The sequence below is a fragment of the Tachyglossus aculeatus genome, chromosome 14 (genome assembly GCF_015852505.1).
Source record: "Tachyglossus aculeatus isolate mTacAcu1 chromosome 14, mTacAcu1.pri, whole genome shotgun sequence".
Taxonomy (NCBI): domain Eukaryota; kingdom Metazoa; phylum Chordata; class Mammalia; order Monotremata; family Tachyglossidae; genus Tachyglossus; species Tachyglossus aculeatus.
This window is the reverse complement of record NC_052079.1, coordinates 41,822,427-41,847,256: the sequence shown is the minus strand read 5'-3', so window position 1 is coordinate 41,847,256 and position 24,830 is coordinate 41,822,427. Positions and strand designations below refer to the sequence as shown.

The 24,830-nt window shown below is 40.0% G+C and overlaps 1 protein-coding gene across 1 annotated transcript in view; it reads right to left on the bottom strand.

The window, feature by feature from the left end:
• Positions 1-24,830, bottom strand: part of ANO4 (anoctamin 4) — a 181,513-nt gene that overhangs the window by 40,406 nt on the left and 116,277 nt on the right. The window contains exons 10-17 of the mRNA XM_038756674.1: positions 24,098-24,229; positions 15,771-15,877; positions 13,692-13,763; positions 12,971-13,026; positions 11,927-12,048; positions 9,871-10,005; positions 8,748-8,844; positions 3,772-3,832 (exon numbers count right to left, since the gene is read on the bottom strand). Of these exons, the coding sequence (XP_038612602.1) occupies positions 3,772-3,832; positions 8,748-8,844; positions 9,871-10,005; positions 11,927-12,048; positions 12,971-13,026; positions 13,692-13,763; positions 15,771-15,877; positions 24,098-24,229 (782 nt within the window). The remainder of the gene's footprint in view (positions 1-3,771; positions 3,833-8,747; positions 8,845-9,870; positions 10,006-11,926; positions 12,049-12,970; positions 13,027-13,691; positions 13,764-15,770; positions 15,878-24,097; positions 24,230-24,830) is intronic.

Here is a 24,830-nt window from a genome sequence, read left to right as displayed (position 1 = left end):
TGGGCCTTGACTAGCAATCTGAATTAGTACTTCAGTGGCAGCCAATCAGGAGGAAAATTCTGCCTGAAAGCCTCACCTCAATACAGCAGAATACACCAATTATGATATTCAATAACAATTTAGTGTCCTCTTCCAGTTCACTGTTGGCCTTCAATAACAATGCAGACAATTTTCTTCTCGTGATTTCACAAATACCTGACCACCTATCCACCAATATTTGAATGAAGTTTCAGAATTTTAAAATAAATGTCAGGATGACTACAGTTTTTAACACAGTAAACAAAAAGCATCTGGGTAGATGGGGCAGGGTGGTCTGATAAATGGTTCCTTCAGGATTCATACCTGGGGCTCTACTTAGCACGTGTAAATATTGTTTTTTTTCCTCATGAAGCACTGATATTTAAATTTTTCTAATCTGCAGCAGTGGTAGGCTTGTGGCTGTTAGAAAATACTTATCCCTCGATAATACTTGATAATAATGAAAAACTGTAAAATCTTGAGGATGGCTCATAAATAGAATTAGGCTTTTTTCGGCGAGTAGGTGAGTGAGGCCACTGCCTCAGAGCACACTATCAATATGACAGCAGTTAGGCGACAAGGGGGTTGTTGTGGGGTTAAGGCAGTTTAAAATGCCCATCGGAAATGATGGCTTGATTGGAGGAGGACACAAAGGGAAGGGGAAAGTTGAGGTAGCAGGTGTAAACAACTCTCAAGGAGTTTGGACAGGAATGTTTGGAGAAAGAAGGGAGACTGGAGAGTGCAGTAGGGATGAGGGAGGTTTTTTTAATAATAAGGTGTGTGTGTGTTTGTATGTGTGGAGTGTGTGTGCTTAAAAGACTGGAAGGAGCCACTGGAGAGCGAGCACTTGAAGACAGAGGTTGGGAGGGAAGAAGAGTGGGGCTGGGTGCTTTTATTAAGGTGTGGAGGGATGGGATTGGAGGTGCAGATACAAGTGGAGGGGACAGATTTTGAAAGGAGGCAGATCTTCTCTAGAGAAGCAGGGTAGCCTAGTGGATAGAGTCAATTCAATTTGATCGTATTTATTGAGTGCTTACTGTGTGCACAGCACTGTACTATGCATTTGGAAAGTACAATACAGCAATAGAGATAATTCCTGCCCACATTGGGCTCACATTCTCATGGCCAAAAGGACCTGGGTTCAAAATCGACACTGCAAACTAACTGCTGTGTGACCTCGGGCAAGTCACTTCACTTCCCTGTGCCTCTGTTCCCTCATTTGTAAAATGGGGATTAAGGCTGTGAGGCCCATGTGAGCCCCAGATTGGACTGGGTACAACCTGATTAGCTTGTATCTACCCCAACAGTTAATACAGAGCCTGGAACATAGTAAGCACTTAAGAAGTACCATTTAAAAGAGACAGGGTGAAAGCGAGAAAGATGGCTGGAAAGGATTAGAGTGTAGATAGGGAGTAGGAAGGGACTGAGACTGAGGAAGTGAGGAGGAGATTTTCAAGAGTTCAGGCCTAAAATTAAAGGACATATAGCCTATCTCCTCCTCCTTACCTAACTTGCCCAGGAACCCATAATATCACAAAAGAATGGATTCCATTTGATCAACAACTTGATGGGTGGTTATTTAATCACAATACAAAAGAAGTTTTTCATTTCAGCAGGCAGTCCAGAACAAAAAACAGTATCAAAAGTCAAGGAAGAATTCTTTCCTCCAGCAAGAAGATAGCATGATTCACTTCAAACGTACTAAACCATTTTCCCCCACGGTGGCTTTTGACAGTATTACTGTTTCATTTCCTTTAGAAAGATAAAATGTCTTCAGGAACTGTAATCCTATTTGCTAGACATGAGAACATTTAAATTTCTCATCAATTCACTCTGTTTATTGATTATGGCTATAATTAGAAAGGTGCCATAAATATCCAGGCTCAAATAAAAATTATGATCAATTAAAAACTATCATGAAGCCTACAAGCCAATCTCAGGCCCCAATTACTGATATACAGTACACTGTAGCTTGAAAATCTCAATAATCATATTGCCAGTTTATTCAGAAGTAGTGAGGCCCTCACTGTTTGTTTACCGGAGATAAACTCAACACTTTGGCAATACAAAGTTATAATTGAGACGCTAAGAACAGAAGCAGTAATCTGCTTCTTTTTCTCCCTAGGGAGAGGAGCTAATTTGGATTCCATAATCACCGTGTCCTTTACATCTTTTTGAACAAGAACCAGCATTAGGAAAAAGCAACTCAGATTCACGGAGACTGAGTCATCAGATTTAATTCATCATGTAATCTCCTGGGGCTAAACTGCTATTATTCACCCATGAGCACTGATTCTGCAGGTGGTGTGAGAAAAGAGTTAACCTTGCAACAAGGTCCCTCTCCTTTCTACCCCTATTCCCCTGACTTGACGAAAAGCCTGATTGAAGTACTTGGAAAAGCAGTGAAAAGCAATTCTGTTCCTCCTGAGGTATTATAACACTGCTTGTTGTAGAAAGCATGACATCTGCCTGATTATCCCTGTGTTTACTTTATGTTTTTAATGCTATAACTAGTCTATAATGAGAAATGATCACAACACCATTACACTCTCATTCCATTAATATCTATAAGATTGCACCAAATTGTAGCCTAAGGCACTTGGACAAATAAGAATTTGAAAGCTGGCACCATGGACAGTGTAACCAGCCTTTCTGTTTAATTTCTGATCTGTTACTTTCAAGTAGCAAGTGCAGTCAGAGGTATAATTCTAGGCTCCTATGTGGAGGTTAAAAAATACCGATTCTTAGGGCATATCTCCTATAACCAAAATATCTTAGGTCTCTCCATAAATATTTTGTCCACGTAATTTAAGGTAGTGTGAGTTAACCAACAGCAAATTAAATAAAATATCTGGAACTCAAAACATCGTATATTCTAATTCTGATTTCTTGGATACCAACAGCAGGTCATTTTTGTTCTAATGTTCCTAAAGTTGCTATTCTATCATAAAGAGAGTGATATGTATCATCCTCCTTTCCCTTAGGGCTTTAGTGAAATTTTTATAAAGTGTTCAGGAAATACTAAATTTGGGCCAGTCCAATAGCTGGGCACAGAGTTAACTACTTAACACTGGGGAAAGGGATGTTAATGAACTACTTCAGGCCACTGGGTATCCTTTACTTGGAGTGGAAAGTCGTGTTATCTGAAAGATATTCATTAAACCCTCTCGCACTAGGATCTTTGAACAAATGAAGAAGACAAGAGGGGAATTCCATCTGAGGGAGGGCACATATTTAGTGGCGATCTTCTTAGTATGTATCAGAATACTGTATTTCCTGAAACAGGGAAAATACTGTTTATTAAAGTTAGATATAGGGAAAAAACTTTCTATCTTTTCCTCCGTGATCAAATTTCTAGCAAACAGAACTGCTCTTCCACAGTATCTGCTTTTTTAAAGGTAATGAAACAGTAGCACCATTAGACTCTAACAGGAACACTTCTCTTCAGTCTGACCTTTGAAAAGTTGCTCCCAGCAATATACAGCACAAATGGAACTTCATGTTCCAAAATATACTTGAAAAAAATCCCTTAAGTAGGCCATGATCCTTAAAATTAATTGCAGGATGTTATTTCTCCTTTCTCAATTAAAACAAGAAGAGATTGAAAATTAAATGCTGACCTAACAGAGAAGAAAACTAGTTGCACAATTAATCAAACCTCCCCCTTTCAACATTCAAAAATTGACTTTTAAGGGCGATAAGGTGTAACACATATGAAGAGAAAACTGTCATTTCAAATTAAAAAGAACTTACCCCAAACTGCCATGAAAACAGCAAAGAAGACAGTAGCTCCATTGTCAAAAAGATGGGTAACCTGCAAGCAATGAGTCACTAATTGAATTTACAGTTGTAACTGATTTTTTTTCCAGTTTGTATAATAATAATTGTGGTATTTGTTAAGCACTTACTAAGTGCCAGGCTAAGCACTGCGGTGGGTTCAAGTAAATTGGGTTGGACACAGTCCCTGTCCCACATGGGGCTCACAGTCTTTATCTCCATTTTACAGATGAGGTAACTGAGGCCCAAAGAAGTGAACTGACTTGCCCAAGATCACACAGCAGACAAGTGGCAGAGCTGAAATTAGAACCCAGGTCCTTCTGATTCAGGCCCATACTGTATTCACTAGGCCACACTGCTTCTCCTAGCATATTGGCATATATACTGACATACTGAGGTTTCCAGAATCCAAAATTATTAAAATGATTTCTGGAGCCAGAAGGAAGTGCTGGATTTTTGTAAAGAAGCTTTTTTGCCCAAGAACTGAAGCAAGCAAAAATGAGTTCTAGATGTGTTGGGGCTGTTGAATATCATTAGGAGGACACCTTTCCAGTGGACAGGGCAGGTGTTTGGCCACTTTATGATTCAGGGAGGCCTCATCAATGTGTTTATCAAATGGGGAGCAATGGAATGGTTTCTCAGGACAAAGTAGGGGATGTCAGGTCATAGGGACAGTCTGGGTCCTGGGAGTCAAAATGCTGTTTTTCCTGTATGTCCTTTAAAGATGCTTTGGACAATCAGTCAACAGTTTTTATTGATTATTTAGTGTGGGCAGAGCATTGTACTGAACACTTGGGAAAGTACAACACATTAGAGCTGGTAGACATGACCCCTGGCCCCAAGAAGCTTATAGTTTACAAAACATAGAAATAGATTAGATTATGGCTAGGGGAAAAGATAGACTACAAGAATATTTACATAAGTACTGCGGGCTTGGGGTGAATATAAGCAGCTTCATGTCATTACTTATTCTCAAATGTATCTTATTTGGATTTTCCCTCTTACTGCTCCTTTATTAAATACCATCCTTCCAATAATAATTATAACAGTACGCCAGTAGATTTGCTTTCATGCACAAAAATAATTTAAATTTTTTTTAGTTTATCATTTAAGTGCTAATTTAGTTTTTTATTCAAGAACAAAAGCCAACATGGCCATAGAATTCCTACAGTTCCTAAGTGTTTCCTCTTCAGCTTTAGCCTTAAGATACTACAAAAATTTTAGTGTTTCAGGAAAATAATTCTATTTACTCTCTCTGTATAGCACAGGAAGACAGCTGTGAATTTCTACATCCTTTGTATGATTCATTTTACTGCAAAATCCTGTTGTTCAAATAACAACGCAGACCTCATTTTTACCTTCTAACGCAAAACACACCGAAACCTAAGCAAAATTGAAAAATCAACTAGAAAATCTTGAGCCATATTTTCTCAGTGTTAAACAGAGTTGCCTGAAGCGCTTAAACCCACACGGGAAATCTTTCTGCTTTCCCTCCCTCCACTTAGCTGAGTATTGGGACATAATTTTGTCCCTGCGTACAGTGTGCTTCTGTACATCCAGCCCGGCATGCAGATGACCTGTGGAAATTATGCCACCTGAACCGTTTCTTCCCAGTCGGACTTTTTGGCATTTCTTAAGACCCTGGCTGAATGTTCGTTTGAACCATATGGCAGTGGTGTGCAGTGCTAGGGATGCCCGATGTCGATGACAGCTAATCCTTTTCAGGGCCAATAATAATGATGATAATAATACTACTAATATTGATAATTGTGGTATTCGTTAAGTGATTACTGTACTAAGCGCTGGGGTAGATACAAGCAAATTGGGTTGGGCACAGTCCCTGGCCCGCATGGGCTCCCCATCTCAATCCCCGTTTTACAGATGACGTAACTAAGGCCCAGACAAGTGAAGTGACTTGCTCAAGGCCACACAACAGACAAGTGACAGAGTCAGAATAAGAACCCATGTCCTGATTTCCAGGCCTGTGCTCTATCCACTATTCCAGGCTGCTTCCCCAAGTGGAAATCTAGTCAGCATTGAGGAACAGCGGGGAGGACAGCGGCATGTGACTGCCTGCTGAGATGGTCTTCCAGCAGACTACAGCTGAGTCACATTAATGCTGACAGTACTTTCCTAGGCCTTTCACTGTTTATTTTGCTCTTCAGCTTGCGTGCACCATCTTTTAGATCACTGAATAGCCATTTCTGGGTATCCTATCCGCCACACCCTCTCTTCACTTTTTCATTCAATCGTATTTATTGATCACTTACTGTGTGCACAGCACCATACCAAAGACTTGGGAGAGTACAATACAACAATAAACATACACAGTGCCTGCCCACAATATCCGCCCAGGGGAGTTGTGCGCTACGAGCATTACTTCAGTGCTGGTGAGCCCACTGCATTCCAGAAACCGCCACCACCACTGCTGGACATTTTGCCCTGTCACTTGATGTTGGGAATGGTTCACATGTGACACTGGTAAATCTGTTCAAGAGGGTGCATATTTCATCATATTTCATTACACGTTCCCTGCCCACAATGAGCTTTCACCCATGAATTTATCCAAGCTCTTCTTCAGCCTATATTCTTTTGGCTGCAGTGGTAATGTGTTTCCCGTGCTTTGGGGAAAAAGTCTCCTTTTGAGGTTTTTGAGGTTATGCCTGGCATAACTTGGAATTTAATGAACATCCTTCGCAATTTAAAGTTAGATATAAATCATAATATTTCTTAGTTTCCATTTTTCCAGCCTACAGAGTCTTTTTTTAGTCTACCTTCAAGAGGACACTTCTCAAAAATAACAACAATAACACCTTATATTTAAAGCACTTTGATTTTACCTAAATACTTCAAAACCATTTTCTCATTTTATCCTTATCATATACATGTGAGGTGAGGAGAAGCAATATTTTTATCCACATTTGACACATGAGGAAACTGAGGCCCAGGGAGGTTAAGTGCCTTGTCCAGGGTCCTACAACAGGCCAATGGCAGAGGTGGGACAAATCTCCTGCTTTCTGGTCCCATTCTCTTTCCACTAGAAGACACTGAATCAATCCTCCTGACCAACAACCGGAATTCCACAAAGAATTCCAGGCAAAGGCATTTCAAGGTTGTTTACATAGTGGCAAAATTATACCTTTTTCTCTCCCCTTCCTTGCTTAGCACTATAAACTTGCTTAGCATTTTGCAATTCTTTCTGGGTGCTGCACATTCTACCATGATTTGAAGTCTATAATGGCTTCATGATCTCTTTCCTTGGACTCAATGAACAGTGCAGAGCCCATTAATATTTCAAGTCTACGAACACAAAGCCAAGTACTTATCTGAATTCCATTTACAAGAAACTTTCAGTTGTTAAGGTGGTAGGGGACGGAGAAGCCCTGGAGTTTCTCCCAGATCTAAGACAATCAGAATCTCTACCATGTCCTATTCAGTCAAAACAGAAAAGGAGTATGGGAGTTCAGTCAATCAGTTAGTCAATCGTATTTACTGAGCACTTACTGTGTGCAGAGCATTTTAATAAGCACTTGGGCGAGTACAATATTACACTGTAACAGATACAGTCCTTCCCTAAAATCTATCATGGCAAATGTAAGTGAAATTAAGCCTTTTTCAGTTTTGCTAAACATCAAACTAATGAGTACAGCGTTGGAAGCTCCCTGGAGTTCACTGCAACCAAAGTTGATGATACTCCAGACATTTAAGAGAAGACAGCTTACTAAACACCCAAATATTAATGATCATCCTTAAAGCTGATCTTTTCAGATTTAAAGGGTATTTCTGCCCAGCACTAGGGGAATTGAAAGATTGGTCAACAGATAATTATCTGGTTGATTCTCCTCATGGAGACAGACTAATCGATAATGCAAGGCCCCAAAGTGGATCGTTTAAATTATCTCCTCTTTACTTGGTCCATTCAGGTCCAGAGCCTTATTAAGTGTCTCAGAGTCCATTTGTGGTCTCTAGTACCTCTAGATTTTTATCTACTTTCATTTGTGCTTTGTTGTGCATTTCATTTCTAAGGATGCCATCTTTTAATTGCCCCTATTTAATTTCATTCTGCTTAAAGCTAATGGACCACTTCCTTGCTGTGGGACTTTAAGCAAGTCACTTAACTTCTCTGTGCCTCAGTTTTCTCATCTATAAAATGGGAATTCAACACCTGCTCTCCCTCCCCTTAGACTGCAAACCCCACAAAGATCAAGGATTGTTAACACCCTACCTATCTTGTGTCTACTTCAGCACTTAGTAGAGTGCTTGGCACATAGTAAGTGCTTAACAAATACCACAGTTATCATTATTATTATTATTCAGAAATTCCATTTCTCTTACAAATTACTCACATTTTAATTTTTGCAGGATACCTGTTGATCTTTCTGATAGAAGGAAATCAGATTTATGTAGATATAATCTTTTCCTTAACTGTGCAAGCATTCTATACGTTAACATTTATCAGCTCAGAGCCCATCCTTATTCATTCATTCAATCGTATTTATTGAGCACTTACTGTGTGCAGAGCACTGTACTAAGCGCTTGGGAAGTATAAGTTGGCAACATATACAGAATGGTCCCTACCTAGCAACAGGCTCACAAAATGCTCAAAAATGTATAAGTCTTCCACTTGTCCCTTTATAACTGTCACATTTTCTCTGATGCACAGTCCCCATTTTGTAATTGCAGGTAAGAACTGCTAGGTATTTTGCAAATTTTCCACAATCAGAATTTTCAATAAATTTTAGTGTGAAAGGAGATGAAAACCAACAGTTAATTTTTCTAACAATGTATGCCATTTTTGATATTAGTGATTATGTTACAATAAAACCAAAGAAGCAAAAGGCTGGAAAGCAACTAGAAGAAAATGCCTAGAGCATCCACTGTTTCTAAAGGACCACAATTAAACCTGCTGGGAAACACAATTTCACTTAAAGTTGGCAAAATTTAAAGTTTACCTTGGCATATACACAGCTGTCCGACAGTCTCATGAAGGGACAATACTTATCACACACAGGACACATTATGATATCCGTAGCTTGGCAGACTTCTTTACTGGAAAAGAGAACAAATATGGGTTGCTGTTTTACCCAGATTTTCCTCAGATTTCACCACTGAGCAAAGGCAGCTGGGAACTTGTGACAGGTCAGCTAAAGAGTTTAGCACAACAGTCCAAATTCTGGCATAGTTGAACCTACTTACAAAATTGCCTGAGATTATATTCAAAACTAAACAGTCAAAAACAGTATGTATTGAGGACTTATTGGGTGCAGAACACTATACTTTGTATAAACACAAAGACGTGGTAATTCAACGGATAAAAAGGCAAAAACATGAATTACATATGCTTGTACATACATATATAAGCTTTTACAACCATCTAATCAGTGGTATCTACTAAGGGTTACTGTGTGCAGAGCACTGTACTAAGTACTTGGAAGTTCCAAAGTAGCTAGAATGAATGTTATAACCTGAAAAATGACATGGGATGGAGAGTCAGGGCAAATCCATACTGAAGCATGCTCTGAATAAAGGTAAAAATGGGTATGTGTTTGGGAAAGCTGAGTGGGGAGGACACTGGAGCTGGAAAAATGGTACCTGGCAGGGAGGACTTGGCAGTTAGGTAAAATGGTACCTGGAAGGGGGACGTTGTGGGTAGGAAGAATGGTACCTGGCAAGGAAGACACTGCAGGTAGGAAAAATTATTACTATTACCTAGTATGGACGATACTGCAGATAGGAAGAATGGTACTTGGCAGGGAGGATATAGCAGGATGGAAGAATGGTAGCTGCTCGCCATTCCGATTAAAATAATTTTTTTGACATACAGCTCTTGGCCATATAATGGCTTTGGGTTACGGCTCTTCATGAAGCTTAGTTAAGCCTGGCTCATGGGTTGGCTTATTTATGTGAAAAGGATAGTGAAGAGAACATACTGAGGAAGTATGAAAGAATGATTTGGTGGGGAGCCCTTAAGAGTTTTAATTCGGATTTCATATCAATAGGAAGGATTTGATTGCACTTGAAAGCAGTGAAAATAGTGTTAAGAGGAAACTGTATTAATGGAGATTTTCGGTTCACCTGACTTGGCAGTGGTCCAGAGTGGTAACTCCATACAGAAAGACAAATAATCCAATGAAAGCAGCTGGGAAGAGCATTCCAGTGTACCAGCCTAACCAAGCAAAGTACAATCCAATTTTTTCTCCAAAATACCGCCTGTTGGAAACACAAAATTACAACACATAAATGTCTGTCACTTTCTAAATTAATCTGACTTGTAGGTAGGCTACTACTTTTTAAGAGGTCAAGATCTCCCAGCTACCAAGCTAATGTTCTTTCCACCAGCTCACACTGATTTAAGACGAAATGAAACACAGAAGTGATTTTGCTTTCTGAAATTATTTACAACATTCTATTCTTTGTTAGACCAAAAGGGTTTCAAACGTTCACTTTAAGCAATGTGGCATGGAAACTACCTGAAAAAAGAAATTGTGCTTTCTATTGATTTGAGGTGCAGTACTTCTCATTATACACCAGTGTTTCCTCCCTGAATCTTCTCTTTATAGAAGTACTTGACTTTCTCCCTCAAATCAAAAATCAACCTTGCTCTTTTTGCTAACTTGTATTTAGTAGTTTATTCTTTTGAGCCAAGTCCAAGTAAGTATTCTTACCATCCACTTGAGTCTCTAGCCATTTCTACTCAGTTGAAAAATCCCATTAGTCCAAATTTTAACCCTTCATTCCTGCTCTTGATTATTTACCTGCCAGATATTTTACTGTACTGTTCCCCAAGTATAACTAAATCGACCATTTTATTTTGCTGAGGCACCAACCCTAACTTGTGTGCCTTCCCCCTTCCTTTTAGTTACTGTGACAGTGAAGGTGAGAGGAAATTTCACCATTGTTGTGAAATATTCACATCACAACTTCCAGAAGCAGCAGCAGCATGGCCTAGTGGAAAGAGCAAGGGTCTGGGAGTTGGAGGACTTGGGTTCTGATCCCAGCTCTGCCAACTGCATGCTATGTGACCTTGGGCAAGTCACTTCACTTCCCTGGGCCTCAGATCTCCTGTTGTCCCTCCTCCTCAGACTATGATTCCCATGTGGGGCAGGGACTGTTTCCAATCTAATTAACTTGTATCTGCCCCAGAACTTAGAATAGCATTTGCCACATATTAAGTGCTTAACAAATACCATAAAAAAATGAGACCTGAACTGAGACTGTATCACATGTGCTCCAACCAGGAGTACTTTCCCCCACTTTAAAGCTTTTCAAGAAAATCATCTCTTCCAACTAAATTCCCCTTATTAGCCCCTCACTTGTCTGATTACCCCATCACTTCGGCGGTCTCAGCACTCAAGTGAATATTTGTGTCTTTCCTACTTTTGTTTCATCATTTGTACTCGTTTTCCTCTTTTACCTACTACAAATTGATCAGTTGTGTCAGTTCCCAAACACTGCAAAGTAAATTCCCCTAGGGCACTAGCTTTTTTTCAGCTTTTGAATGTTTCCCGATGCCTAGTATGGTGTTCTGCACCTAGGACGTGTTAGTAAAGACAGCCACTACTGCTGCTGTTGATTTAGAGTGAGCAAAAATAGGCAGTGCTACGGAAAGATGGAGAGGTATTTCCAATTATGAAACACTTGCATAGTTATCTAAAATTGCCCAGGACCATCTATGAAAATCTGGGACTATCCAGAATTGAAGTAGCTCCAATTAAAAGCAGGCTTCTGCCTGATTTTCTTATCCCAGAAGTAACTTTATTTTTAAGGGTGGCACTTCCATTTGTATCTTTCTCATCCTCTAAGATAACTTTAGCCATTACCAGCTCTGAATCTTTGACCCTTCCAAAGCAGAAACAAATATTGCCTGCAGAAGATTACTAAAAGAGGAAAAAAGAAAATGCAACCCATTCAGATTCTTCTGCTAGCAGACACTGACAGAGGGGGCCCTGAGAGTAACCGTCTACTATGGTGGCACAGCTCAGTGGGGCCACTCAAGAAACTCGGCCTCCACTAAGAAGTAGGAAGGATCATAGTCACTTTTATTTATAAAGGTTGGGATGTTCTAGATATTTTTTCCCACCCAAACATACGGATTTCCTATTTATTAATTTTTTATTGATTAAAAACTCACCTTACAAGATCCAAGGGCTGGTACTTATACCATACACCCCAGGAGGCCCAGCACTCATAAAGCAGGTGCCTATGATTTTCTGCTCCGTGGGTTCTAATGGAATTTTTACTTCTGTAACTTCCCTGAAATGAAAATGTAAATTCCAGTGAGGTAAATCCTGATATTAGTCATTAAGTAGCATCTGCAAACAATACCACTTTAATTGCCTACACGCTTTTACACTTGAATTCTGTTTGGGTGATTTTAAATAATACTGCTATTATTACTGCTGTTGTGAAGAACTAAATTTAGTTTTCCTTTGTACTCAAAGACATCACTGATGGTGAAGTTCAATCACTCAATCAATCAACAGTATCTATTCAGTGCTTACTATGGGAGACTAGAATACAAGTGGTATGGCCTAGTGGATAGAGCATATGGCGAGAAAACAAGCCTGGAAGTCAGAAGGACCTGGGTTCTAATTCTGGCTCTGCTGCCTGTCTGCTATGTGACCTTGGGCAAGTCACTTAACTTCTCTGTGCCTCAGTTACCTCATCTGTAAAATGGGGATTAAGACTGTGAGCCCCACCACGTGGGCCCCATGGACTATGTCCAACCTGCTTAGACCGTATCTACCCCAGTGTTTAATATAGTGCCTGGCACATAGTAAGCACTTAACAAAATCATTAAAAAAGAACTGAGTTGGTAGACATGATCCCTGCCCTCAAGGAGTGTAACCCTGCAAAAGACCAATGCTGGACCCACAGGCCCATCTATAAGAGAGCTAAAAAACAGTTTACTAGTTCAGGTTCCACCACTTAGTTTTCCGGTGTACTTTTCAGGAGAAATCTATTTTCCGTTGGCCTTCATATTACAAGAGACGGGTGGAGACCATATTACTACTTTCCAAACATATAAAATATTATTGGTCTTTTCATTCTAAGTGAGAGAAGGTAATACAGAGCTAAGAAGTACTCCGTAACAGGCACTAAAGACGAATGACTTCATCTGAGGTGCCCTTAGCACTAAATTCTTAAAAATAGGAAGAGCAAATGGAGACAGTACCTCATGAAGTGGAAATGCAGCTTCATAGGAGCCATTAGTAAGCAATCGATTTAGACCTGAGGAAAATAAAGGCAATTTAGAAGGAACGACAACTCTGAATCATCAGTACATCAAAAATCACATAAGGCGTTTGGAAAACCAAAACTTTCCTAGTTTGCTACCTCCGGCCGAGTATTCAAGTGAAAGATCTCAATAAAGACGTTATACACTGGCAATTTTGTCCTAGTGTACTGTAGTCCTTCATAATGAGAGAGTCCAGATTAAAAAATACGTGACTTCCAAACTACTCTCAGAGCATTTGGACAATTTAAAAAAGTTTCAGTTTTAGTATCTGCTGACGACAAAGTCCTTTGGTAAAAGATGTTCAGCTAGGTCTGTGCTTTGGCAGTCTCAAAAATTGGGAGAAGTTATAAATCTATACAGTGGCAGAGACTGCAGTGCAATTCTGTCTTAAAAACTGTCTGTAAATAGGCTTTATTTAAGATAGCGGAGCTAAGGTCTTGAAGACTTTGGAGAGGTGCTATCTTCCCAGATCACTTCCAAGTAGGCCACAGGCTAATAAAGGATATTTTATTAATCCCCATTCTTTTCTTCTTTAGTAAGTTCTCATTAGATGAGGAGGATGCTGTCCATACTGCCTTATCTATGAGACTGCAGATGGCTAATGAGGCCAATCTGAGATCAACAGAATCTGTTGCAGCTTTGGGTCCACATTTCCAACCATAATCAGTAGTCCTGATTTGTGAATTCAGTCTCCGGTTCTTTGTGTTTGCAGAATCTGTTTTTCCATCGCCTGTTATTATTAGAGCAGAAACATAAGATATGATTCAGCCAGGATATCCAGTCTAGTATTCTGTCTCTGACAGCGGCTACAGGATGTTTTGGAGGAAGAGTGTAATGGCTGGCTTCCTTAATAGCTGTCCTAATGTTTAAGGCACTCTAACATTTTCCTCTAAATTTCTAAATTTTCCCTCAAGTAACCCATTGTGGACCTCACAATCCCTTGAGCCAACTGATATTTTTAGCTTGAACTACTTCCTGTTGTTAAATTTCAAGCAAGGCAGTCTTTGGTGATAGTCTTCCACAGGCGAACTAATGACTTGGAACACCTTCATAAAAGCATTCCCTCTTCTTCCGTCATGGCCCCACATCATGACTGAGCTGAGAAAATAATACTTGTTGTAGGAGCCTAGAATTAGGCACTTGGATTATTCATCCAGGTTAATTCAGGGTGTCTGCTGGTGGAAGGATTCTAATGGGATGCATATGCCTTTCCATAGTTTAAGGCTCTCCCTAGGCAACGCTGAAGTTATTTTCACTATTTGTCAGATGTGTGACAAAGAGTAGTAATAATAATAATAATACAAAACTGTGGTATTTGACAAGTATATGGTATATGTCAAGCACTGTGCAAAGTGCTGGGGTAGACACAATTAGATCAGACACAGTCCCTGTCTCAAACGTAGCTCACAATCTAAGAGTAAGCTTTGGCACATGGCCTCCGTCTTCTGAATTGCCTCAAAGGGTACTGCTACTCAAGAGGTGATGTGCAAGACTGTTCTTAAAAACACGCTGTGATCCAGAGGTAGTAATAGTAATGTTACTTAGTGAGCCTGGCACTTAACTAAGTTCTAGAATAATAGGAAAGCAGCCCGGAGCAGTGGAAAAAGCACAGGCGTAGAAGTCAAAGGAGCTGGGTTCTAATTCCAGCTCCACCACTTGCCTGCTGTGTGACCTGGGACAAGTCACTTCTCTGTGCCTCAGTTTCCTCCACTGTAAAATTAATTCATTCAATCATATTTATTTAGCACTTACTGTGTGCAGGGTACCGTACTAAGCGTTTGGGAGACCATGGATAAAGTTCTATCAAGATGGATGCTAAATGATGATGATGGCATTGTTAAGCGCTTACTATGTGCAAAGTACTGTTCTAAGCGCTGGGGGGATACAATGAGATCAAGTTGTCCCACGTGGGGCTCACAGTCTTAATCCCCATTTTACAGATGAGGGAATTGAGGCTCAGAGAAGTGAAGTGACTTGCCCAAGGTCACACAGCAGACATGTGGCAGAGCCAGGATTCTAACCCATGAACTCTGACTCCAAAGCCCGGGCTCTTTCCACTGAACCACACTGCTTCTCTAAATGACAGTGAAGTGTTTAAACCTTCAGAGGGCTTGGATCCGAATCCCACTACCGAATCACAATACTGTACATTCTAGTATACTAGATCAAGTATATTCTAGTATACTGAACAGGAATTTTAATCAAGAAAGGAGTGTCTCTTTTCACGCAGGAATTTTAAGTGGCTCATGAGATTAAGACACCAACAAAAACATCATCAGCTTCTGTTAAAAGCAAACACCAGGTAAGGGGCTATTTTTGGTGATGTATAAGTTTTGGTATGGAATAATAAAGCCCCATCAGGCATTTTTGACCAGATTCAGGTGATAATATTCACAGTATAGATTTTAGGGATCAACTTGAAAACAAAACCCTAAAATTGGTTTTTAAAAAAGGATTATAATTTTCTTATTGTTTTCACCACTCCAATGAATTTGGGTTCATTATGAATACTTCATAATCCATCCAAAAATTCCAAACATTATAAAGCAAGGTGAGAATTAAGTAATCTGAGAAGCTATATAAAGTGCAAAGACTGTATACACTTGCAGATTTCTACAAGTGGAGGGGTACAAGTTCTATAAATTACTAGTATCATTAGAGTTAAGTAAGCTTAATGAAATAAAGACTAAGACAACCAGAATTAAGTATTGGTCATGTTATCAAAATAAGCACTTACCAATTTTGTTTTTTCCTTCTTCATATTTAATTCTTTGTAAAATATGATGTACAATTCTACTTCTTGTGGCATTGTTGAAGAAAGTGTCTTTGTTGTGTATGATGAAGCTATGCACGTGCATAAAAACAAAGTAATTCACAATTATTTTACATGGATAAATTAATATTCAGGTAAAGTAAGTTGCTAAACAAGACAAGTCTTATCCAAATATTTTTGAAAGCATTTAACAGGGAAGAACTTGATATCAAATTTAAAGTATTTGACTGATTACTTTGAGCATTAAGTTCAAGTTAGAGAAAGTGAAACATATGCCTGCCCTAAATATTCCCTGCCTTAAATTTGGCATTTTCTCAGTGTCATTAAGTTGGTTCTTCCAGAAATATCAAATCTGGTTCTTCCTTGTTATTTAGGATGGGAAAGTCCAGTCACACTGCATAAGGCATAGTCATCGGACATCATTTTTATTTCATAAGAAATACCCATTCTGGGCTTAAAACTGCAAAGGGCAAGCATGTTAGTGGATATCATATCACAGAGATAAGACTAACAATTTTTGTTCCATTAAACTCAGGGCCTGTGGTAGCATTTTAAGTACCGAACCGTTGGAGATCATCCTAAAATAGCTTCCCTGCCATTACGGGCCTTCAGCCTGAGGATACTGTACCCACTGCTTTCAGTTACCCCTTTTCAGTTCATCATCAGTAGTAATAATAATAATGATGGCATTTGTTAATGCCCACATAAGCCATTACAAAATATTTGTACTTGCCCCAGCCCCTCTCAAACCAGTATGTCTGTCCCTGAGTTTTGGAATTCAGATAAAACTCATCTTTTCTCAACTATTAAAAACAAAAACAAAACACCCTTTCCTCATCTTCCCAACCCCACCCAATGAATCAATTCCCTACCAAACTTGATTCCTGAGTCCTGCAAAGACACACAGCTGAGTAGTTTTCAAAAGGATAGTGGGGAGTTTGGCACCTATGCCTGTCTCTGTTGGATGGCTTCGGGGGACCAGGTCTCCCCAACTTTACACTGTACGCTCACTGTGGGAAGGGAATGTGTCTGTTTATTATAGTAATTATAATTATTATGGTATTTGTTAAGCACTTACTACATGCCGGACAATGTACTAAGCATTAGGGTGGATACAAGCAAATCGGGTTGGACACAGTCCCAGTCCCATATGAGGATCACAGTCTCAATCTCCATTTTCCAGTTGAGATAACTAAGGCACAGAGAAGTGAAATGACTTGCCCAAGATCACACAGCAGACAAGGGATGGATTCAGGACTAGAACCGTGACCTTCTGACTCCCAAGCCTATCCACTAGTGCTCTTAGTGCTCTATCCACTAAGCCATGCTGCTTATTATTATACTGTACTCTGCCAAGTGCTTAACACAGTGCTCTGCACTGACTGATTAAAAGCAGTGTGGCTCTCTTCTCCATTCCCAGGTCTGCCCAGTTTGCAGTGAACCAGGCAGCGAAGCCTGGAGAAGGACAACATCAGAGGCAGGAAAGACATAGCAAGGAGAGGGCAGTGGTAGGTAGTGTCTTTCCAAGCTGTGGGAACAGTGTTACAAATTAAAAGAAGGATAGAGGAAATGGCGAAGGAGTAGAGGAAGTGCGGGACTGGCTTACTAACAGCAACATAGAGATTTCCCGTGTTCTGGCCATTCACTCCATCATATTTACTGAGCACTTACTGTCTGCACAGCACTGTACTACTAGCCCTGGGTCCAAAACCATGCAGAAGGTTGGATGGCATGTTAGTTAGATCCATAAACCTACAGTTTAACAAGACTGATGCCACACTCCCTATGACAATCTTCCAAGGGGAACCCTAGTCCTCTCAGGAGACAAGCGCGAAATCTCAATCCCACATCAAGACCACTATTGCAGTGAAGCACCAGTCTCTCAAATTTCAGTCACATTGTGACTACAGTAAAGTGCAACAAAACATTCTAGAAGGAAGTGTCCTTAATAGTTGGATAAGGAATCAGGTATCCCCTGGTAACTTTAAGACACAAATGAATCCCATGAGTTTTTTTCAATCTGTATTTGGTTTGCTTCACCTGGTTTGCCTCTGAGAAAGAGAAATAAATGTGACATGTCCATCTGTCACTTAAATGCAGCATGAACTCAAACCAATGAAAACCTAAGAACAGAGACTCCAATTGTTACTATTATTATTTATATATGACAAGCTCTGTAGAAGATATTTTCTGGGTTTCAGGTTTCGATGGTGCAGTAATTTCCTATTCAGAAATTCCTTTAATACATCTGGTACCATAAAATATCACTGATTGATTTGTAGAGGTGAAAGAAAGGGAATAAGGAAAAGTGAGAGTGACAAATGAGTTAAAATTATGCCTTCAAAGACAAAATCCCCTGACTGAGATCATTTACTCTACCAATTTCTTCTAAGTGGTGTGGCAAACTTTGAAACCTAATACAGATATGGAGGTTTTTCCAACCACCTCAGACAATTCTATTAACAGTATATTACCCAGACTAGTCCCACTGGGACAAAACTAAGCTGAGACTTGTTTATACAGAATAGCCAAGTATTAAACTGAGATTCTTTACCACTTGCATAAGAACAAGCCAGATTCAGAATTTGAATAGAAACCTCAACATGGGTTGAGATTTTAAAGGAGCAAATGATGTCAACTACAGCCCGTACCCTGTTCTGCAGTTCAATTCAAAGAAAGAACTTGGAGGATACTTTGAAACTATCAGTCTTCCAAAAAAAAAAATTCACAGCTTGCTTCATAAACTCTGGGCAAAAGCATTAGCCTTGGAGTAGTATGACTACACTAGTAATACTTTAGACCACACACTCTACCTTTTCCTCAGCCTCACTTCTTTCAGGTATTGAACCTGTGGCTTCAGACTAACTTGCATCCATTACTAACTAGAGAAATAGTAGCCTGAGAGCTTGCAAGGTTGAGCAAGACAATGCAGAGAACATTTTATATGCTAAGGTTTCTAACTATGCCTACTCACTAATATTCAAACATGGAGAAAGACTGGTAGCCAACCCTGAGTCTGATGCCCTGGACTTCATGTGAGGGAAAGTCTGACAAGTTCCAGTCCATTGGTAAGAGTAGAAGAGGTCATTTATAATATTTCTATTCCTTACTTTCATAGCTCCTTTCATGTGCACTGAATGCAACATGATTTAATGCAAACACATTGGTTGGAAGAAATTTTTTTTTCCATTAATTTCATCCTTCAAAAAATAGAGTTCCTGGGTAATAGTTAAGCACAGCTTCTCATTCCTGAAGTTAAGATTTAAAGTCTCACCATTAAATACTACAGTACTCCCTGAACAATATGTGAACTCACGCTGGAAATGATGAAGAGGCATCAGAAGTAAATTGGTACAGTGGCTGAAGGAACAGCTATTTCAGAAATTCTTACATGATTTGAAATTAGAGTGGGAGAAAACTTAAAAAGTTGTCATGTTGGCCTTCCCTGAAATATCTTTGCTATGAATCAATTTTTGAGGCAATATCATCACTAAAAATAAATCTTCTTTAGTTTATTTCATAGTCCTTTCAAAATCCCCACAGACTAGGGGAAAATGTTGCATAATTTTTCTCTGTCAATAGCAAGAAGAATTTGGAAATTTTTTTCGAAAATTTTTTTGAAAAATGATAAAGTATATGAAAATACAGATAAAGTCTAAACATAGCAAGTTTCTGACCATGAAAACTGACCATACCTTTTACCTAATTAGATCATTACAACTTCTCTGAAGTACTTACTATATAGCAATCACTGGGATAAATACAAGAGAATTGGTTTAGACTCTATCCCACAAGGGACTCACAGTCCAACTGGGGGAAGACATATTTATGGAAAAATTAAAATGAATTTAAAGCCACAATAAATTACAAACTCAACATTGAAAAAAGCATGCCATTTTCCCCATTTTATAGATGCAATAAGGAGCTGATCTAGAATTCAAGTCACTTGAATCCTAAGCCTCAGGCAAAATGTATTTTAAGGTGGGTATGTACCCCAACTCCCCGCCCTAGTCATGGTTAAATCCCTAACCAGGATTTCAAGTCCATGGATCTTATTCCTCTATTTCATCCTAAACCTTCTTGACCTCTCAGCTGTCTCTGACTCTGTGAACCAACCCCTTCTCCGGGAAACATTATCTACCCTTGGCTTCAGTGACACCATCCTCTCCTGGTTCTACTTCTATCTCTCTGGCTGCTCATTCCAATATATTTTGCGGGCTCCTCTTCTGCTCCCTACCCACTAACTGTGGGAGTCCCTCAAGGCTCAGTTCCGGGTCCCCTTCTATTTTCCATTCACTCCCATGGTTTCATCTACCATCTCTACACAAATGATTTCCAAATCTTCAACTCCAGCCCTGATTTTTCTCCTTTTCTGCAGTCTTGTATTTCCTCCTGCTTTCAGGACATCTCTACTCAAAAATAACACATCCAAAATAAAACTCATCTTCTTCCTGAAACGCTGTCCTCTACCTGACCTGTCCATTACTGTAGACCACTCCACCATCCTCCCCGTCTCGCAAGCCCATAACCTTCACAATTTCCTAGACTCATCTTTATCATTTAACCCACATACTCAATCTGTCACTAAATCCTGTTGGTTCTACCATCACGTCCCTGCTAAAATCCACCTTTTCCTCTCCATCCAAGCTGCGTGGCTCAGTGGAAAGAGCACGGGCTTTGGAGTCAGAGGTCATGGGTTCAAATCCTGGCTCTGCCAATTGTCAGCTGTGTGACTTTGGGCAAGTCACTTAACTTCTCTGGGCCTCAGTTACCTCATCTGTAAAATGGGGATTAAGACTGTGAGCCCCACGTGGGACAACCTGATCACCTTGTAACCTTCCCAGTGCTTAGAACAGTGCTTTGCACAGAGTAAGCGCTTCATTCATTCATTCATTCATTCAATCGTATTTATTGAGCACTTACTGTACTAAGCACTTGGGATGTACAAGTTGGCAACATTACAGAGATGGTCCCTACCCAACAATGGGCTCACAGTCTAGAAGGGGGGAGACAGACAACAAAACATGTGGACAGGTGTCAAGTCATCAGAATAAATAGAAATAAAGCTAGATGCACATCATTAACAAAATAAATAGAATATGTACAAGTAAAATAGAGTAATAAATCTGTGTAAACATATATACAGATATAATTTTTTTGGAACACTGACAACCTCTAGACATTGCCCTGGGGGGCAGAGGCAGTAAATAAAAAAGGGCAGTCTCCTAATGAAATGCAATCTGAAACCATCTAAGAGCCGGCATTTGTATATGGTATTTCCGTAATATTTGACAATATTGTCACAATCCTGGAAACGAAGACTGAAAAACTGTGCATACCTAGACACAAAGAAAAATAAATATGATTTTCCTCTCAAGTACTTTAAAGATATATTCATTTAAATTCTCAAAACAATTTTTAGATAAACTACTGCCACTTCAACCACGGTTCAATGGCAAATGGATAGTTATTGTAATATTCAGCCACACCCCAAATATAACAGAAAAAGTCCGCATTCTTACTTCATTTTAGAAAGTTTCAAAAGTCAAGTCAGTTGAAATTACACACTTACAATTAAAAACTCCACATGGTAAGAGATCATTGAAATGTACCCACCACGCACTCAGAAATCAAATACCTGTCGCTCTTTATTGCTGTACGGTACTTTCCCAAGAGCTTAGTTCAGTGCTCTGCACACAGTAAGCGCTCAATGAATACGATTGAATGAATGAATGGTGTACTTACTGAGAAACAACCACTAACCCAGGTTCTTAGGTTTATGTATGAACAACTAAGTTTGAAAATGTTTAAAATGAGCCAGCGACAGGAAATGTCTTTAACTGCTTCCTCCTTTCTCTCAAAGCCTGACCATCTTTCAGTTGAGGAGATAGAGTACTTGAGATTGACTGGAAGAGGAATAAAAATGCATTATTAACAGTTCTAAACCTTAATTTGTTGGCTGTAAAAGCTCTGTCAAATAATGACGGAGTCAAAATACTAACTAGAAAATGATTTTCTACCAGATGTCCGTCTGGTTATTCAAAGATTAGAAGCAGTTAAAAAAAAAATTGTTCCCTTTTAAAAAGAAATCAATAGGACACAACCAGAAAAATTAAGACTTCAGAAGCACATCCCCTGATGTAAAGTCAGTACTGTAACACTTACTTTCTCTTTTTCTGAGAAATAAATGCCATCATTATTATTATTATTATTATCCTATCCTGCCTTGATTAATGCATCAGCCTCCTAACTGACCTTCCTGCCTCCTGTTTCTTCACACTTGAGCGCTTACTGTGTACTGTGTTAAGTCAGGGGGAGAACAAAGCTTGGGTGGGAAGATGACGAGTTCTGCAGCACGTTGGGTCTGCACCGTGGCTGAGTGGATAAAGCATGGGCCTGCCAGTCAGAAGGACCTGGGTTCTAATCCCAGCTCCACCACGTCTGCTGTGTGACCTTGGGCAAGTCGCTTAACTTCTCTGTGCCTCAGTTTTCTCATCTATAAAAAACGGGGCTTCAGAGTGTGAGCCCAGTGTGGGACAGGAACCTCATCCAACCTAGTTAACTTCTATCTCAGCGATTAGAACAGTGCTTGGCACATAGTAGGTGCTTAACGAGTACCATAATTATTAATTATTATTCTGCTTTGGGCAGGTTAAACTGGAGGCGTTGGTGGAACATCCAAGAAGAGATGTCCTGAAGGAAAGAGGAAATGCAAGACTGCAGAAAAGGAGTAAAGTAAGGGCTGGAGAGGTAGATTTGAAAATCACCTCTGTAAAGATAGCCGTTGAAGCCGTGGGAGAAAATAAGTTATCCAAGGGAGAAGGTACAGATGGAGAACCGAAGACTTAGAACTGTGCCTTGAGGGACTTTCACAGTTGGGGAGTGGAAACAAACCCACAGAAAACCTGTGAAGAGACTGAGAATATGTGGCTAGAGAGATAAGAGGAGAACCAGGAGATAAGAGTGACAGTGAAGCTAAGGTTAAAGAGTGTTTCTAGGAGAAGTGGGTGTTCCATACTATATGAGGCAGCTGAGAGGTGGATTTGGTGACCTTAATGATGACAGTTTCCATCGGGTGGAGGGGCTGGAAACCAGATTAAAAGGAGCCAAAGAGAGAACTGGAGGGAGGAAGCGGAGGCAGTGGTTTTACCCAACCCACTCACGGAGTTTGGAAAAGAATGGTAGGAGGTAGATGGTGTGATAACTGGAAGGTGTAGTGGGGTTTCTGGTTTCAGAAACACACATATACAAGACTTATGTCCTTACAACTGGAGGTCAACAGCTGTATCCACTTATAAAGGCCGATAAAGACCAAGAGAGTCAAGTGAAAACAATGGATGGGTGGAGTCTCCTGTTAGGAATGATGAACAAGCCTTGGTCTGAAACATCAGGACCTAGGTAGAGCTTGCTCAGTGGAATTAATTTTAGTGGTGGTGCTCGTGGCTTGTGCAATGCCACTAGACCCTCTTGCTCCTGCCAGTCATGTTCCCACTGGGGCAGTAAGAGAGCAGAAAGCGGGTAGGCAGGCAGGGGTGAAATCACGCTGCAAAGTATGTATGTGGTGATCTTCCACCTTAGCCAGTAAAGACAGAACTAAGATTGCAACTCAAGTCTCCTGATTCTCAGATGACAGGGCTAAGTGAAAACAAACCTCAATCATTCTATGGTGTATGGTTTTGCGCCCCTGAGAAACATTTAAAAATTGAGAAAGCTATTTCGGAAAGCATGGGCCTGCGAGGCGGAGGGACCTGGGTTCTATTGCCAGCTCCACCATTTATCTGCTGTGTGACCTTGGGGAAGTTATTTAACTTCTCTGTGTCAGTTTCCTCACCTGTAAAATGGGGATTATGTCCAACTCCCCCATACATAGACTGTTGCCAATTTGTACTTCCCAAGTGCTTAGTACAGTGCTCTGCACATAGTAAGCGCTCAATAAATACGACTGATTGATTGATTGATTGTGAGTCCCATGTGGGACAGGGACTGTGTCCAACCTCATTATCCTCATTATCTTCATCTACCCTATGCTTAGTACAGTGCTTGGTACATAGTAAGTGCTTACCAAATCCAATAATTACTACATAGAAAATCATAGGTGGAAATTCAATCTCCAGAGAATTCCACATACCTCTCTAAGAGTAAATGTCATACAGAAAGCCCTCCCTACTCATCTGACAAGAATATAATGCACTGGTCTTTGTTGAAATGACAGAAGGATCGGATTTTCTTGGGACTCACCTGGAAGCAATATTTTTGTCATTAAGCAAGTGCTTTCTATAAGAAGTACTCACTGATGAATCCTTTGTTGGCTGAAAGGGGCAGTATAGCAGTCGTTCTCCTCCAGGTCAGGCAGTGTCTCCTTGTCCAGTCTCATAGGCTTTCTAGGTAACCATCTCCGAAACCTGCTTATTTGTTTCTCGATCCTGTGGAACATCAAGGGCAAGATCAAACAATACAGCACTTAAACATCGCCTGGGACACAAAAACAGATGAAATACATCTTAAAGCTACAAAAGAGATATAGGCATCACCCATACACAAAAGAGCTAGCATATTCAAAACAGCAAAAGAGCAAAACATGGTATTTTTTACATTTCTTCAAATTTCGACTTCTAGAAAGTCACACATAGTCCCATTGCATTTACAGATTCTACACCCCAGAAAACCTCAAATGGAATCTGGCAAGATTCTCAGCCTAACATCTTGAGGGTGAAGTTTGAAGTTTGAAAATTAAACAACAAACCAAAAGGAAGACACTGGCCACACAGCAATCGTGACTTTGGAGTTTATGATGTAAAATTTTGGTAACAAAATCAAGGAAAACAAACCACGTCATGACGATTTATATCAAACCCACTGCTCCACTGTCCTGCACCTACACTGAACTTTACTAGAGAAGTTTTAATCAGATTTTCAAACGCTTACTCTCATGAGAAGCAGTGTGGCTCAGTGGAAAAGAGTCAGAGATCATGGGTTCAAATCCCACCTCTGCCAAATGTCAGCTGTGTGACTTTGGGCAGTTCC